The sequence below is a fragment of the Centroberyx affinis genome, unplaced genomic scaffold (genome assembly GCF_046629955.1).
Source record: "Centroberyx affinis isolate AG114_WGS23_722 - 3 ecotype Tasmania unplaced genomic scaffold, CSIRO-AGI_Caff_v1 ptg003510l_1, whole genome shotgun sequence".
In the NCBI taxonomy this organism is placed as follows: Eukaryota; Metazoa; Chordata; class Actinopteri; order Beryciformes; family Berycidae; genus Centroberyx; species Centroberyx affinis.
In genome coordinates this window covers 97,284-114,418 of record NW_027281459.1, presented here as the reverse complement: position 1 = coordinate 114,418, position 17,135 = coordinate 97,284, and the positions used below count along the sequence as shown (strand labels likewise).

Sequence of the window (17,135 nt, the reverse complement as noted above, 5' to 3'; positions counted from 1 at the left end):
CGTATCACCAAAGTTTTCCAAGAGCAAGGTTAAAAGTTGTCGGATAAAGTTGCCATGAGCGTTATCATATGGAAGGTCTCGGCTGCATCAGTATTGAAGGATACCCAGACAGCCATTTTGTCAGAACCTCATGGATTATTGATAAGACTCTATCCCTCTGATGAGGACGAAGAAGTTTCAGGTAGCTGACATTAAATGTTTCCAGAGCATCAGTAGTTCACCTACCCAGAGGACATAACCCAATGCGCTCTCATTTATAACTTCCAGACACGTTGCCACACACCCATTTATTGTTTACTCTTGGAGGATCCTCTAAGGCACATTTACAGGCATTTAAACTCACACAAACAGCCTGTGGTCATGGAGCAGCATATAAACATGGTTGGATCTCAAGTGGGAACTATTTCATTGGTAAGTGGCCACCTGAGCTGCACCAAGATGCTAAATCAGAAGGGAAGCAACAGACAAAGAGCCTGTGGGTGCCCGTTAAGCCAGAAGCTCTTTGTTGTTCCAGGTCCCTACAGTAACATAATTTAATTTCCCCCTCAAGTTTGGCTGGTGGAGAGTGCAATTGCGTTAGACCTTCGGGCTGGGGGGTGAGAAGATGAGAACAATGGTAGGGGCTTTCTATGGTCTCAGAGGGAGAGCTAATCCAGGGGAGGCAAATTAATGAGGTTAGTGGGGTCGGAAAGGGTCGCACGGTGATGGATGATGAGCTAACCCCAAAATGGGATCTCTGAAAAAGCGAGAAGCCACCTCAGCAGCTGAGCCCGCCTGTCTAACTCAGTTGTACCCCTTTCTCTCCCTCCACCTTGTTCCTTTTGCCCCCCCCGGGATCACTTAACACACTTAACATTTTCCCCACACTGGTCTATTAATGACAGGGTCCAAGCCAAGGTGACCGTTGGCCTTTACCCAGCAGCATTAACAAAGCTCCCCTCTACCCTCCGAAACTCCCTTCGTGCTCCCACAGCAACTTTACAGAGTAGTTTGGATTTGCATCACAAAGGTCTCCAGCTACAGCTTACATATTCAAGGCACATTCAAAATATACTTTTCCCTTTTCATATTTTGTTTTGCATTCGAGTGTCCTGCTGTTGAGACTCTATGCTCACGGACGCCTGCAAATGCAGCAGTTGGATGTCCTTCATTGTTTCGAAACGTAAAAACACTTTATTTCATGACAGTGCAAATGAGAACATTTCATCAAGTAAACTAAATGAACATTAGAGGTGATGTAGCCCCAGGGTTATTTAGATGAACTGTGCATTTCAGTCGGCACATTAGCAGGCTTGTCTTGTAGGTTAGGGCCACATACTTATAAATAGCTTGTTCTCTGGAGATGGAGAGCCATATTTCACATGCACTTGGACTGTCCACATTGCATGCCATTCTATACATCAGTTGTTTCAAATAATGATAATGGTGTGTCTCCAACCAGCAAGTAATTGTGCCTTAGCTGAGAGGATTGGCTTTTACAAAGGAATAATGTGAAGCATATTGCTTGCCCTCATTTCATTGTCGTTGTCGTTATTTTCATTGAAACGGCTTGAAGTGGTAGCTTTTTTGTGTGCGGTTGAGCAATACAAGTAGGCCTAGTTGTTGTGTCTTGAAGTATGGATAACAGAGAGCAGTGTGTCTTCCTTTGTCTCTTAAAACTTTCCCTTCAAACATCAGGCTGACTGGAAGAAGCCATAGGTAGTGAGTCATCTTTGAATAGACAAGGTGGGCGCCAGTTTAAATACCATGGGTAATGTAAAACCTCAGGCTTCCTCATCATATGATAGCACTCAACCCCTCATTACTGGCAAGACCCACATCTTCATCATCAAAAGCACAAAGGAGCATTTATCCTTAAACATGGGCTGTTTTTTAAACAGTTATTTTGAATGCCCACCCCAGACATTTGTCACCAAGGCATAGGCCTATATATATATATTTTTTTTGCCAGAACGACGGCACATACTCACTGACAGAAGAGAAGAGAGGGTTTAGACTTGAGAGATACTTTTCTGGTTCATAATCGGCTTGAGAAGATGAAAGCCATTACATTAATGTTGCTCACACTGGGAGGAGAGGAGTGATGGGTAATTGCACTTAGAGTTTATGTTCTTCTCTGCTGTCTTGAATAATTCACTGAGGACTGGAAGGCCCGATAGAAAGCCTTTCTTCACGGTCCACAGGAGTATAGAAAGTTTGATGGTTTTGATTTTTTCCCCCCTCTATAGGTTTAGGCTTTTTGTCTCAAAAATCTCTGTGATGATGAATCAGATTGCTATTGTGAGTTCACTGTTTTTCTGTTTAACCTAATAAAGTCCAAGAGTCATCCCACAAAAGAATGGATTATGTATGTTTTTGGTCAAATTTTATTCTTCTAATAGTTCTTAATTTTTTTTATTATTATAGTTATTAGTATTAGTATTACTCAGACCGAAGACCTGTCTGTATAAATGCTGAGATGTGCTAGGTACTTGTATAATTTGAAATAAAAAGGATGCTTCTTTGGTGTTGAGCTGTAAAATAGAAGTGCAGATAGTTGCAAACATGATGTTTATTGGTTTAAACAAACAGCCTGAAGTGCAGTTGACTTTATCGGGGTAAATAACTTGCAAGGGAGGCAGCTTTATGTGGAATTAATTGCAAGCAAGTTGCCTGCTAATGGCCTGAAAAGGCCTTAATGGAAGTGTTCCATTAAAACAACCAGTGCTAATGCCATCAGACAAATTTCCACTAAGTGTTGCCTCGTGAAAATGATAACTTGCTAATCCATTATTAATAAGAATTAATGGTTTGCACTCTGCCGCGCGCATATCGATCCCTGATACTCTACTCTACAGAGTAGCTCTCGATGGGCACTCTGGCAGACTTGGGAATACGCTAATTGTTAGCCACACTAGTGCCATTTAGCTGACTCCCCCTGCTGTCTCTGCATTCATTACAACCCTGGCTCTGAGGCCCCTGACAAGGAAAAAAGAGGACGCTGTATTACAGCCTGGGAAAAATGCCATAACACTGGTAGTGCTTGGAGTGTGGCCGAACGGTGAAAAACAATATAATAATATATATTGCAGTAAACCTCTTTCCATGTTATCTAGCCTACTAAAACCTCTGTTCTTGCCCCCTCACACAGTGCCTGAAGAATGACACATTCCTATTGGCTCATTCCTCTTACTCATCTCTGGCTCTTCCTCTTACTCATCACTTCATCTTGTCCTTGGTTCTACAAAGGCATGATGGGAAAGGTCATAGGGTAATACGTACGTTGACAGGTGTTCCTGATCACCTGTTTCAACACCTTGGGATTTGTTTAGTGAAGAACAAAAGACTGTGGCAACACCAGAGGAACCTGGGAGGTCAGGATTTCCCACACCTTTCATCTGTCTAATGACCTCAGACCTTCACAAATGCTGCTGCAGGCATTAGGTTAACCTGAGAGAAGCTGTTTAATCCCCACACACATTGCAATCAGTGGCCTGTTATGAACTACCTCAATGCTATCTAAACCACTGATCTATGCAGATTTATCAATAGCCTGACTGCAGGCCAAATCTGAATTTATAAGTCCACTAGAACAAATATGCCTTTTTGTTGTTCCAAGTGAGAAAACACTTGTCAATGTGGTGAATAAGAGGTATTCATTGGTAGATAACCTCAATCCTGAAATGCTGGTCCTTGCAACTTAAACTGGCCCCTAAAAGTTATAGCAGCTCTTTCTAACACATTTCCAGAGAAGAGAACTTGCATTAAAGCCTTGTGTGTCAAGATAGGAGTCTTGAAGGTGACGTATCAAAGCCTAGACAGAGTACAGCTCCATAGTGGCAGTCACTAGCTGAGAGAAGGATTTGCATAGGTAGGCTTATGTGTTTTTCCAACTCGTCCCTGCCATTGTTTTCATGTGACAACTGCATGCCTGACAGCCAGGAAAATGGGACACAGGCAGAAAAAAACAGAAAAGACTGAGTCTGGATTTTGCCGCTGTTAGAAAAGAGCTGACAAACCCAGCAGTTTGATATCCTCAACTGCAAGTAGTGGCAACAATCATGGAGGAAAACGAACTCTGCAAAGTCTCTGTTCAGAAATAAATGCTTCTGGCCTTTAGGTGTAGGGTGTATGAACCAGTATTAACCCCATCCATAAGTGAGGGATTTGGGGTCACTACAGGCCTTTTTGAGACTTGGTGATTGAGTGCTTGGCGAGACATGGATTAACTATAGACAGTTCCAAATTTGTTGGAGTTTCGCCTTCGAGTCAAAGGTCAACTATCGAAAGTCAGGGGGAGATATGGGAGCTTGTTTAAGAGGATTAATACCAGAAAGGCTCAGCGAGGACCAGTTTACCCCGATCCTCCACTGATGCCTAAAAATCGTTACGATTTCTCAGAATCAGTGGTTGCTCATTTATGTGTTGCTGGCACTAGATGGGCTCTGAGCCTGTGTCCTTTTAATTTGAAGCATGTGCCCAGAACTGTTTAATGCTTCCTGATCCTCCCTCTTAGCAGCAAAGTGAAAAGCTGCCTCTTCAACTTTAATACAACTGCTGTGGACAGATGTTAGCAGGGACTCTTGGAAGTCAGAATGATGCTAATCAGGTCTTAAGGCTTTATACTATTGGCTGGCATTCCAGCACACCACACACTCGTGTTTACTCATGTATGCACGGACATACACTCTTAAGAACTAATCAAGGTAGAGTCATTAGATCAGCTCTCCCGGCTCCTGCCTGCATCTGTGGCACAATCACCTGCTGATGATAAAAAAAAAAATTAAAAAAAACTTTATTACTATGCTGTGTTAAATTAAACCTTCCATCTGGGAAGAACCAAGAAGAAAATGTCATTCAAATGTCAGGTGGGTTGATGTACTATGGGGGGGTCACAGGTCACAGATGGATGGATGTGTTGAATTACTGTGTATTGCAAACACAGGTAACTGCATATACACACACAGCAAGCGCTACCATGGCACAGAATTTGTTTTGCTGTGGCTACAACCTGGCACTGTTATGTAAAATGGCTTGAAAAAATAAAGCATTATTTAGTTTTTTTTTATAAATGGATATCAATGAAAGAATGTGTATCCACTGATATCTTTTTGTGCAAGTAATGAAAGTTATTAGGCCTTCCTAGCATTCACTAATTTTGACAGTGTTGAATGCATGCAGCGATTGTTTAGGAATTACCTTCTGTTCTGACTGCACCACTGTAATCTGTGTGGTCGACAGCGTGGTTCATCTGTGACACCAGACCTGCCCATGTCAAATTGTGCTTACAGTTGATTCGGTCTATGTAAAAGGGCAAACCCTTATACATTGGGCCGTCACTGTGTACACATTTGAAATATGATGCAATGACATAGTAATGGATAAATTCAGTATTTCTTCAGTTGCCCTGCATGGACAATATGGACACTGCTGCAGTGGCCACTCCAGTCATCTCATATCTGTAGTACTACTTCTGTCTCTCCAGCCACATGACATTTGAACGTACACAAGCACCACACATCTCTGCTGCTGTGCTGCACACACACACACCCCTTGCCGCCCGAACGCTTACAATATCCCTGCTATTGTACATCGCTGTATTGCTTGATGAAAGCTCAACTGCAGAGATGTCCTAGAGCAAGGACAGCCAGCGCCACCTCTCTCCCTCTCCTCTCTCTCTCTCTCTCTCATACTATCTATCTCTCTATCTCGCTCTATCTCTCTCTCTCTCTCTCTCTCACTCTCAGTAGCATCAGTGATGTTGCCAGGCTGGGGTGGAGAGTGATGATTTAACTGGTACAGTGTGGAGAACGCTCCCACTAAAGGCCCCAGCCACATCTGAAGGAGGTGCTATGTTATGTTAACTAGATATTGATTCTCACCCTCCACCCCCTGCTCTTATATTAGAACACATAAAAAAGGAAGAGCGGTGGCAGTCGTCGCCGGATTTTCCCCAGCGTGTGCTCAGCTAGGGAAGGCTGACGTCTCCTCTGTGTACACAGCGTAATGATTCACCCCTTTGTGTGTGTCTCCATGGGGCGGTCTGCCCGTCATCACTGTGGTTTAGGTGTTCCCCACCTCCCTCCTCTAATGACTCTGGAGATGAAACACGAGCTGACGGAGCTGGTAATAAGGACATTGTCACACGTTGTTGAAGCCAGACTCATGTTATGCACGTCTCAGGCTGTAAATAAAGAATGCAGGGTATTGCACAGCGCGACGGTGCTCTCATCGCAGCATCATGTCAGCGAGACGTGGTGGCACTGAAACGTGCTCCATTGTCCCGCGCACAATGATGCTGGGTGTGGTGCTATGGTGAAAACACCCTGAGGGCATACAGCTGAAACTACAGGCACAGGTGTTTTCTGAGATAGCGCGCTCTAGTCCTGCGCTGCTTTGAAAAGCAACATCATGCAATAACTCATGAAGAGGTTACGTAATGACAACATGGCAGTAGCCTTGGTGCTCTATAGAGTTATGATGTATAGATAAAGTGGTGTCGCAGCCTGACATCTTGGGGCCAGGGCCACTGATTGAAAAGATGGTTTAAAGGTGTTTTGACACAACTTTCTCATTCGCAGGCCACAGTGGTGTTTGGATTCCAAGATATGCCAGCCAATTTGAATGTTTTACCAGCCAAACATGATTTTAGAATGCTAAAGGACCTGACTACCTGCCAAAATGGCTGGCACGGTAGAAAAACCTACAAGCCTCAGACAAAATTTACCAACATTTGGCTGATGGCTTTCATTGATTTCCCACTCTGATTCTTGGCGCCTTTTAATCTTGGAGACTGACTATGTGTCCATGGTAAAAGTAGGCTGTGTATGGTAGTTCATCTGCTTATTGTTGGGTTTAATGTAGCCCCCTCATGTTCGATAGATATTATTACAGCTTTGTCTACGGGTGAAGAAATTTACCTGATTACTAGTGTGCAATGCAAAGGTGAGAAATTCGACATAATACAGAGGCAGGCAGGCACACAAAGACATTATTTGTCTGCAGGTGTTTGCAGCAACAAAGCCTGCGAGTTTTCTCATTGTTGCCTTTGTTGTGGAGAAAGTGATATCCGTAGATAACCAGTTTTACATGGCTGTGTGACTATAGCACAAGGCACTAACATTCCCTCCCTCTTTTTCTCTCCCGCTGTGTCTTCTCTCTCCATTTCCTTCTCTTGCTCTTTCCTCGCTCTCCTTATTCCTGGCTTCCTTTTCTCTCTCCCTGACTCCCATCCCTCCCCCCTCTTTATCACCCCCCATCTCCCTCTGTCCCTTTCCTCCCTCTTTCTCAGGCTTGCCAAGTTTCGTCAAATCCCCTGAGGACCAGACGGGCATCTCGGGAGGGGTTGCATCGTTTGTGTGCCAGGCCGCAGGAGAGCCCAAACCCAGAATCACCTGGATGAAGAAGGGCAAGAAAGTCAGCTCCCAGCGCTTTGAGGTGGGTGTGACTTCCAGACTCTCTCAGAAACACACACACACATACACACACACTCACACACACACACTCACACACACATACACACACACACACAGAGCACACACAATCAATTGCCCTGTTATTGAGCAGCGTGCCAACTCTTCTTTTATCCGAGCGAGACCAGACAGGCCTCCCTCCTCTTTAATCTCCTTCCATCTTGATTTATATAGTCTGCTTCATCTCCTTCAGTCTTGTCGCGCCCTCATCCTTCCCCTTCTCCTACTCAGCTTCACCATTTCTGGCCATACAGCCCCTTGATGTTTACTATCTTTTCAGCTCTACTCCCTCTTTCCTCTTTGAACCTATATGAACAGAGGGGAGCGCCTTAGGTGTGATCTCACACTATATCGAACCAGTGTTTCCTCTGTAACATAATGCAGCAGTGGTGCCTGGGGGTAATTTTAGTTTTCATTCCACATCCATCCTTGATTTGGTCCCTGTTATGGTTCCAGTGTAAATTGGAGTGCTTTTTTGGATACATTTAAAAAACAGTAATCCGAAACATGACGGCCACACTTCAGCTAAATTTGGCTAAATTATATCATTAGCTATTATTAGTTAGACTGAAAAACCGAGCCATGTCCTGCTTCTGAAAAATCTGGTTGTGAAGCAGGATATAAAAGCCTGGAGAAAGTGGTAAAGCTGCTTATAAAAATGGCCACCTTTGTGTTGTGAGGATTATGGTCTGGTCTCATGGCGTGAGCACAGAATCATGATGCAATCAAGCAGTATGCAATCCAGAACTTTGTCTTATTATTGTAATTTTTGTTCTTGTTTTATTTTATTTTTATTTCTTTGTTTTTGTTTTGGTTTCTCTCCTCCCGCATACCCAACTCCATTCAATTTTGTGTAATTGAGCGTATTTATTTTTATCTAACAGTTCTATTGAAACTCAATGTATATGTCACCATATTGTTATGCTTGTAGTTACTTTAATTTGAATTTTTTTATACATGTAGTTTGGGTTATGGGTGGGAAACCTGATGTGAGGAGAGGGAAGGAAAAAAAAAAAAGAAAGACGAAACATATGTAACTACATCTGTCCATTGTCATGCTGGTCCCTAATAAAAATAATTAAATTAATTAATATATAAAAAAAAATAATAAATTAATATAAACAAAAAGAGAAAGTGGTAAAGCTGCAACAATTGGCAAACATTCACAATGTGTTCTCTCTGGGATGTGATCAGGAATACAAAAAGCAGGAAAACAGTAATCTCCCAGTACAAATGTGGTGTTGTATGTCGCAACAACTTGAAATCCTGAAAAAAGAAAAAAAGAAAAAGAAAATCATGTCCCTGCCCTCTGCTTTTCTCCGGTTCTCCTAGGTGATTGAGTTTGATGACGGCTCGGGCTCGGTGCTGCGTATCCAGCCACTGCGCACACACAGGGACGAGGCCATTTACGAGTGCACAGCCACCAACAGTGCTGGCGAGATCAACACCAGTGCCAAACTTACAGTGCTTGAAGGTAAGATAAGTCTCTTTTTTTCGCTTGGTCTCTCTGCCCCCCCCCCCCCCCTTCTCAGTCTCTGTTTTCTCTTTCTTTCAGACTCTCTCTTTCTTAAACCCCTCCTCCATTCTCTGCTGCTGTTGCTCTTGAAGCTTCTTTTCCAATATATCCGAAAGCAAATATGAGTGTTTGCCTTAATAATTCATACATACACATTTGCAAACTCAGAGGAATCCTGGTATTGGCAATGTCATGGAGGAGCAGCTATATCTTTATGTAAACTCCACATGGTGGAAAAAAATGCAAAGAATATGTTTTTGAATTAGCAAAGCAAACAGTACAGCAATTCAACAAATCTAGGACCTGGAACCCTGTATATCTTTCAGTAGGTATTTGCCATTTAATGGCTGTTGTGACCTTTTACATACACTCATTTCCCACTACCACAACCAATAGCATGCACCATATGCATCACTGTTTCACATGTGCACTATAGTCTTTCAGATTTCACAGTTAATTTGAGGTTTATCGTTCAGTATACAGTACACCATAACAAATAAAAATACACTTTAATTAAAAGCATCAATGTGGATAATGACTGATGGCTGAAATATGTGTTTTAAGTGTGGGAAAGACTTAAAGACACTTTTGAAGATTGGGGATTGCCTACCCATCTAGAGAATTTTTAGAGAATTCTTTCACATGGACATGTAGACAATTTTGAGACATATAGGTCTAACCTCCATGCCCGCAGGCTGGTTGGACCTCCACTGACCTCGCTCTGCCTCCTGTCCACAGAGCTAATGTATATAATTAAAGTGGACAGAGGTTCTGTGCCTCTCTGCCCAGCGTTCCATATCACTGAGCTGTGAGCTGCGAATCCCTCCTTTAATTGATTGTAATTTTGTCATGTGGGCTCTAGTCACCGTAGGAGTTGATTTCATTAGAAACATAAAAAAAGAAGAAGAAAAAAAAAAGATTCAGAGCTAGCCAGCGGGAGGATTAGGACCGTCCATAGCCATTACGCTGGCATTAAAGCGGATCCCCTTTCATTCAAATACAGCCTTTCCACCCCCCTTTTGAATCCCATCTTTCTTACACCCACCCTTCCTTTTTTCTCTGTTCACATTGATTTGATGATATCATCGGCTGGGCTTGCGTAATCTTGCCGAAGGGACTTTTCTCTTGCGCACAGAAGTGCCCCCCCACCCCCACCCCCGCCAACACACACACACACACACACACAGTATCGTGAGGAATTCTGTATTCTGCACAAACAAACAGTGCTAACATGACATGAGGCACACGTGAATGAGATGAGATTAATCACAGTATTAGTGTCGAGGCAAAATAGGACTCCGAGTTCGGATTCCCTCAGTCAGTGGAATAAAAACGGACAACCGTCTTACTCAACAGTGAGCAGCTGCTCTCACTAGCAGACATGTGCTGCGTATTAAGCCGAGTCTTCAGTCTGTGATCCTGTGCTCATTGTTGTAGTTCCTTACCCCAGAGTCAGAGCAAGTAAATTAAATAAAAGTAGTAATATAGCAAACAAAAAGGACGCCGATATAAGAACAGAACATGCAATGGAGGAGAGAGACTCCGCCGCCTCTGGGATGGAGCAGGTCTCACTGGGAACACTGGCCAGGTGCTCCCAGTTACACTGATGGCTCTCCAGCTCCGCCCCATCAGGAAGCTGCAAGATCTAGAGACACACACACACACACACACACACAGACAACACAAGACGCACAGACATACTGTGCATATGCCATTTGATGGACGCTTTAATCCAAGTTCCAGTGCACGTATTACTACACATTTTATATAGTTTCAAAGCCACTTCAATTTCAGGTTTCAGATATTTGTTGCTGGGAATAGTATTCTTTAGTTGTAGGATGTAGAATGTAGCCTAGTTGACAGTCGTATTGCCCCGCCGCTATCAGCATTCTTGAAATTGCAAACCGACAAAAATCTTCAAATGCAGTCAAGAAATTGGGGTCTGGAAAACAAGGTATGGTGTTTGTAAAAAAGTAGAAGAACCTTGCAATTAGTCTGTCAGTTTTTTTGTGGTATCTGAGGAAGACTCACAGGCATTTATGTAAGCACAGAAGCTGTGAAGGAGTTTACTGGTGAGGAACAGAACCTAACTGTACATAGAACCATACAGCATACTTAATCAAAAGAGCTCTGACTGTCCCTTGGATCTGCTAGTCCAGAACTGGACATCTTAGAGCATGTTCACTCGCTCTCTCTCTCTCTCTCTCTCTCTCTCTCTCTCTCTCTCTCTCTCTCTCTCTCTCTCTCTCTCTCTCTCTCTCTCTCTCTCTCTCTCTCTCACACACACACACACGCGTGTGCGCACATATCCACATCCACTCACACAAATGCACGCGCACACACACACACACATATATCCACACACACACACACACACACACACACATACATACACACGCATGCACACAGACATACAGTACATACCCCTTCACACAAACACACTCAGTCTCATGCGTGCAAACACACACTCACTCCCTCACAGAGCAATGTCGTCAGCTGAACTCTATTTTTAGACTATTGTTTGTAGCCTAGCGATACATCAAGTCCATATCAACAGCGCAGCACAAGAAAACACTCGGGCAGCACCAAACAGAAGGAGACTAATGATCATCCTCCTTAATGGGCCTGTGGTAGCCCGAAGGTTAGAGAAGCGGGCGTCGCACCAGAAGGTTGCTGTTTCGAATCTTCGACCAGCTGACAGAAACCTGGGTAGGGAAAGGGAATAAGAAACAAACTGAACTCCTGTAACGAATTCTGTTGCGGTGCCCTTGAGCAAAGCGCTGAACGCCCCAGTTACTCCAGTAGTAGCTGCTCACTGTCCTGTGCCAGCCTCCAGGTGTGAATGTGTGTAACAGTGCGAGTGTGAAGCAGGGGATTGCTGGAAAACAGCATGCATGCTCAGTCAACTTTCCCAAGCAAGTAAAAGTTTAAAAAAGTGACTCCATAAGTAACAACGCCCTGCTTTTGTGCTTCCAGAGACAAGCCTTGCACTCTTCTGTGATTTAAAGTACATGTGACTTTACATCCACATGAAGTGGTCATAATACACTGAGAAGTACTCAGAGTACCCCTCCGTCAAAGAGGCAGTGAGAATGGTGAAATTATTATTCGGCTAAGTCGATCTGGATTATAGGTTTTAGCAGAGCAAAGGAAGGTCGAGCATTAATTATGATTATTTCATATACTGGGTCTTTATTTCCGTATGCCAATCCTGCAAAATATGGATTATAACAGTCATACCGGTAGAGCTTTAACACATGCTTTCAATGTGCTCAAAGTATACTTTAAGAGCCTTGTGATGATAATTGACAACTTTGAATGCCAAAGGATATTTTTTGTAGGAAATTACATCATTGAAACATTAATCAAAGTGACTGTTACTGTGGAAGACTGTAGTGTATTTATATTATACGTAACTGGTAACTGGATGACTTTTTTCTGATTTTGACACATCAGTGTGTCCATGTTGATGTTGTGTCACTACTGAAAAACCTGGCTTATGAAGCATCAGGTGCCTTTCGATTTATTTCCGCATAATAACACAAATGTTGTTTTAATATGCTGCTTTCTGAGTATTTTGTGCACTTTAGTTTTTGAGTTGGCATGGTTAGACTGACTGGACTGATGACTTAATTGTGGAGGTTGTCAACTAATGAAACGGTTGAATGTTATTCATCTCTGTTTGGGAAATTCAGCTTATACGGAAATGCATATCGTTGTTGTCGGGTGAAAAACCTCAAAAGTCTACAGCCCTTGGGCTTATGAAACCCTTTCAAAACCCACTGGATAAACTCCAAAATGCATGATGGTCAAGCTGAAAACAAGGCAATTTTTCTTAGTTACTGAAAAGTTGACATTTCGGACAAGAGTGATTTGTACATAATGCAGGACCTTTACACAGAGTTCCTTCCATAGAGGGCCTTGTTCCTGTTATTGACCGTAGAGATCGAAAGGTGATGGTCATACCCCAACCATCCTTCTTTTTCTCTTCTTCTGCCTTCTGCACGGCTGATCAGACTCCAGAGTTTAGCCAGACGCTCACCTGCGGGGAGCTGCAAAGGCATGTTTTCACACCAGCTGAGTTGGGCTTTAGCACTTTCGCAGTCATGAGTCTTGAGTCACTCTGTAATTCTGTCACGCCGTAACAGCCCCGCTCTTTGTTCATGGCGGTTCTCACGCCCCCGCCTGAAAGGTCACACCGCCAAGACTTAGACACAGGCCCAAAGTCAGCTCAACAGCTCCCCATTAAGTGTGTGTGTGTGTGTGTTTGAGAGACAGAAAGAGAGAAACAGAGACAGAGAGTGAGAGGCAAACAAGCATAGAGTTGTGTTCTTTTATGGTTGTCACACTATCATAAATCCCATAACACAAGCCAACCTCTGAGCTAATCCAAGGATCCATAGTCACAACTCATCTTTTTTTTCAGACTGTTGTTATGAGTAATGGCCTACAGGCAAAACTACTTTTTGAAAAGTACAGTCCTGGACACAGAAAAAGGATGACATCGTTAGTATGCACAGTAGCATAGCTCCTGTTATGAGATAAGTCTGATTTTTAGACTGCAGTGTCAAAACAGAAGCAAGGGGGTAGTGGTTATCCATGACTGCCCAAACTGATCTGAAAGTGTTCTTCCAAAGGTGAACAATCTCTTAGGAATGCCTAGATTGTGTGTGTGTGTGTGTGTGTGTGTGTGTGCGTGCGTGTGTGTGTGTGTGTGTGTATTCATTAGCCTCGCAAGCTAGACAAGTCTCTTGAGTTGATCACATTGCGAGGAAGTGTGATTAACTTGCTTTCTTGCAAGGCTATGTCTGTGTATGTACTGTATGGAAAATTAATTAGATCATTTCTGGAGGTCTTGAAAAGTTTAACAGTTTTAAAAAAAATGCCAAAAATGTGCAAAATTTTGAATAATAATGTTGTTCTGTCCTGATATGCATTTTAGATAGTTGTTAACATATGAAATATATAGGTGTTTGTTTATATAGTTGGAGAGAGAGAGAGAGAGAGAGAGAGAGAGAGCTTTAGCATGCTGACTGAGGTCTTGTATTGACACAGTCTGCAGTTCTGACCTGTATGGATAAATAATGATGCAGCCGAGGCTGAGACCAGGAGGGAGGGGGAGGTTGAGAAACACTGTTGCTGTCTCTCTTCTTTCGCTCTCTCTCTTTCTCCCTTTCAGGGTTTTTTTTTAATCTCTTGCTCTTTCTGTCTGTCTCCCATCATCTTTTGCTTTCTATTTCTCTCTCTTTGTCTATATTATTTTCTTTGACTCTGTATATATCACTCTCTCTCTCTCTCTCTCTCTCTCTCTCTCTCTCTCTTTCTCTCTCTCTCTCTCTCTCTCTCCCTCTCTCTCTCTCTCTGTTTAATATTGTGGTCAGTGTGGTGTGGTGGTAGTGGCATGCTGGTATGGCATTTAGGATAGTATGGATAGATGACCAGAGGGAACAATGACTCATTACTTGGGTAACGATGCCGTTGTTCTGACCTTGAGCGGCCCTCTTGAATTGAACTGCCTCAGTAAATGTCCAGGTAAATGGTGCTTGTCTGTGTGATGTATGAAATAAACTACTGCCGGCTGGAAAAGACATCTCAGTTCACAACATCAGTCTTAAATGTAGTGTACTGCCACTTCTCCATGGCAAGGTAATATTTTATATTTTCATTGCATTTACATTTCATGAGCATGTAAAATGTAAAATGCAATGACTCAAATCAAGAAATAGCTAAAATGGTGTCTAATTCATGTTTTGACACTAATGGTGATGATGAAATTGATGAGGCTGTGTGTTGCAATGGATAGAGTGACCGTAAAGTTCATAGGTTTTCTCCATAGCCAACAGCCATATCTTGTTGAAGTGTCCATGAGCAAGACACTTAAAAGTTCATGACTTCTATTTACTTACCTCCATTGGCGACCAAGAAACTGCAGCATTGACAGGTCTCTGGCACAGCTTACACTGGCCCGTATTGGATATAAATATTCATGGTCACAATAATAAGAAGTAAGCTAACTAATTAGAGCAGAGATCCAACAGAAATGTCTAGTGAAGAGGCAATATATCATGATGCAAAATCCTGTAGCCTAATAATAATGCTGCTTTGTCATTTGCTTTTTTGGCTTGAGAATGAAATGGCTTCCGACTCTGCATGTTCTCCTGTAGCACTCTCCAAAAAGAAGAGCACAAGCTGGAAAGTGAGTGTTGAAAGCCAGAAATCTGAGCACCTGGCAAAGTAATTGTTGAGCCCTTTATATTGATCAACAACTCTATCAAACCCCTGCAGATATATTATGGTCATTTTTGTTATGGGACAGTAAAAATTGTACTTGTTGTACCTTTAACCTCTACCTGCTCACTCGTCATAAGTTGCTCTGTCTGCTAAATGGCTAAAAATGTATTAAACAAACATGAAATGTCAAACTGACATCTGCAAAGGTCCCTATGACTTGAGAAAAGCTCTCAAATACAAGCCAATTTTGAGATATATTCTGTGACTTTTCTGCTGCGTTGTGGAACATTCTCTTGTCCTTTGGGAGACAGCGGACCTGTCTCTAGACAGGAGGAATGTAATCTAATGGTAGCAGATCAAAAGGCCCATCATTACCGGAATCCTCCACTGTCAGAGTGTGATTTAGGACGGTTCACATTCAGACCAGCGGCACACCTTTTTTGAAGTTGCTAGGCAGCTCGTTTCAAACATCTGATGTAGAAAAAATGTAATTTCTGGAAAGGTCAGCTGAGAAATATGCAAGGAATCAAAGCTTCTCTGGCAGAGAAAAAAACAGTCTCTCGCGCGATGAAAACATGTCATACATCAAACTTTGGAGTGGTACAGCTTCCTATAATATTAATAGAGTTCTGCCCTATGAGTCCATTTTATGCCTCCCTGATTTTAAGATGGGGAAAGAGGCAATAATGATACAGCACAATGTTGAAAATTCACTGGCATTGTATGCAGTTTCAAAAATGCTTAAGTGGAATTCAATGCAGTGTCCTGGATTTAGTGTGTTGACTGTATTCAGTGGTCCTGTGTTTGGTGGCAGTAAACAAATTACGGCCTCACCGGTTAGGAAAGGCCTTTATTTGCTTGGCATGCATTATAGTCCCTGGTGCAGAGGCAGAAAATGACTGCGACACAATGCCAGTAATAAATATCTCAGGAGCCAGGCAAGTGCGGACAACAAACCTGACTGGATAAACAGCATAGAAATCTCATTGCGCCTCTTCCCAGGCAAGATAAATACATACAGAAGCTATATCGGAATGATTTAATACCGAGCCCTGCTCCTCCGACAACTTAATCCTCTCCTTTCCTTTGCGCTATTCAAATCATCCACAATGACCAAAATAGGGTCTGTTGTGTAACTGCTTTCCCCCCACGTTACTTTTTCATTCTCTTTGATTCTCTTTTTGCTTGCTGGTGGGTTTCCATAATGCTGGTACTGCCATTTTAATAGCTGTTTCCTCGAGGTGTGAACAAGGTGAGTGGTCAGTACACCACGTTTTAAAATTGGTTGAAGAAAATAATTGGAAGTGTGAAGGTTTGAGTCTGCCGTTTGGTGGAGGATGTGTGGCCCCTTTTATGTAGGGGTGCTATTTGGCACAATATGCTGCAGGAATACAGAAGCACAAACATGCACACACACGCACACATATACACACACACACACACACACACACCAATCCACAGATGTAGCCCCCTACTGTATTTCTGAGCTCCATTGTGACTGCCTGTGTCACAGATTTAATTTCTCCCACCATCTGCTGGCTGGAGGCCCGGCGTCGTAGATCATAACCAGGCTGACAGATACAAACTGCATCTGTCTACGCACGCTTCTCCCAAGGACTCACACAATATGGCAGGGCGGAATCACTCTCCTGGCCACCCAATCTGCATCCTTCCCCTTCTTACTTCCAAGGACTTGGGCATTACAAGGAGGAGAGGTGGCCTTTTAGGTTTGGTCAGGGTTAAAGTACCTGCGTTGTACTCCCAGTAACTCTTATGATTCCCCTGATGTGGCGCTCAGGGTTGGGGTCAACGGGCGATTTGGGAGACTGTCCTTCAACTCAAAGGCCCGGGTTCAAGCCCTCGTAACTACAGGCAGCCACTCTGTTGAAGTGTTCATGAGCAAGACACTGAAGCCTGTGCTCTAATCTCCCTGTGTG

The 17,135-nt window shown here is 43.0% G+C and overlaps 1 protein-coding gene across 1 annotated transcript in view; it reads left to right on the top strand.

The window, feature by feature from the left end:
• LOC139661324 (receptor-type tyrosine-protein phosphatase F-like) overlaps positions 1-17,135 on the top strand; it is a 120,022-nt gene that overhangs the window by 19,857 nt on the left and 83,030 nt on the right. The window contains exons 3-4 of the mRNA XM_071539765.1: positions 7,271-7,416; positions 8,784-8,925. Coding sequence (XP_071395866.1) covers positions 7,271-7,416; positions 8,784-8,925 — 288 coding nt within the window. The remainder of the gene's footprint in view (positions 1-7,270; positions 7,417-8,783; positions 8,926-17,135) is intronic.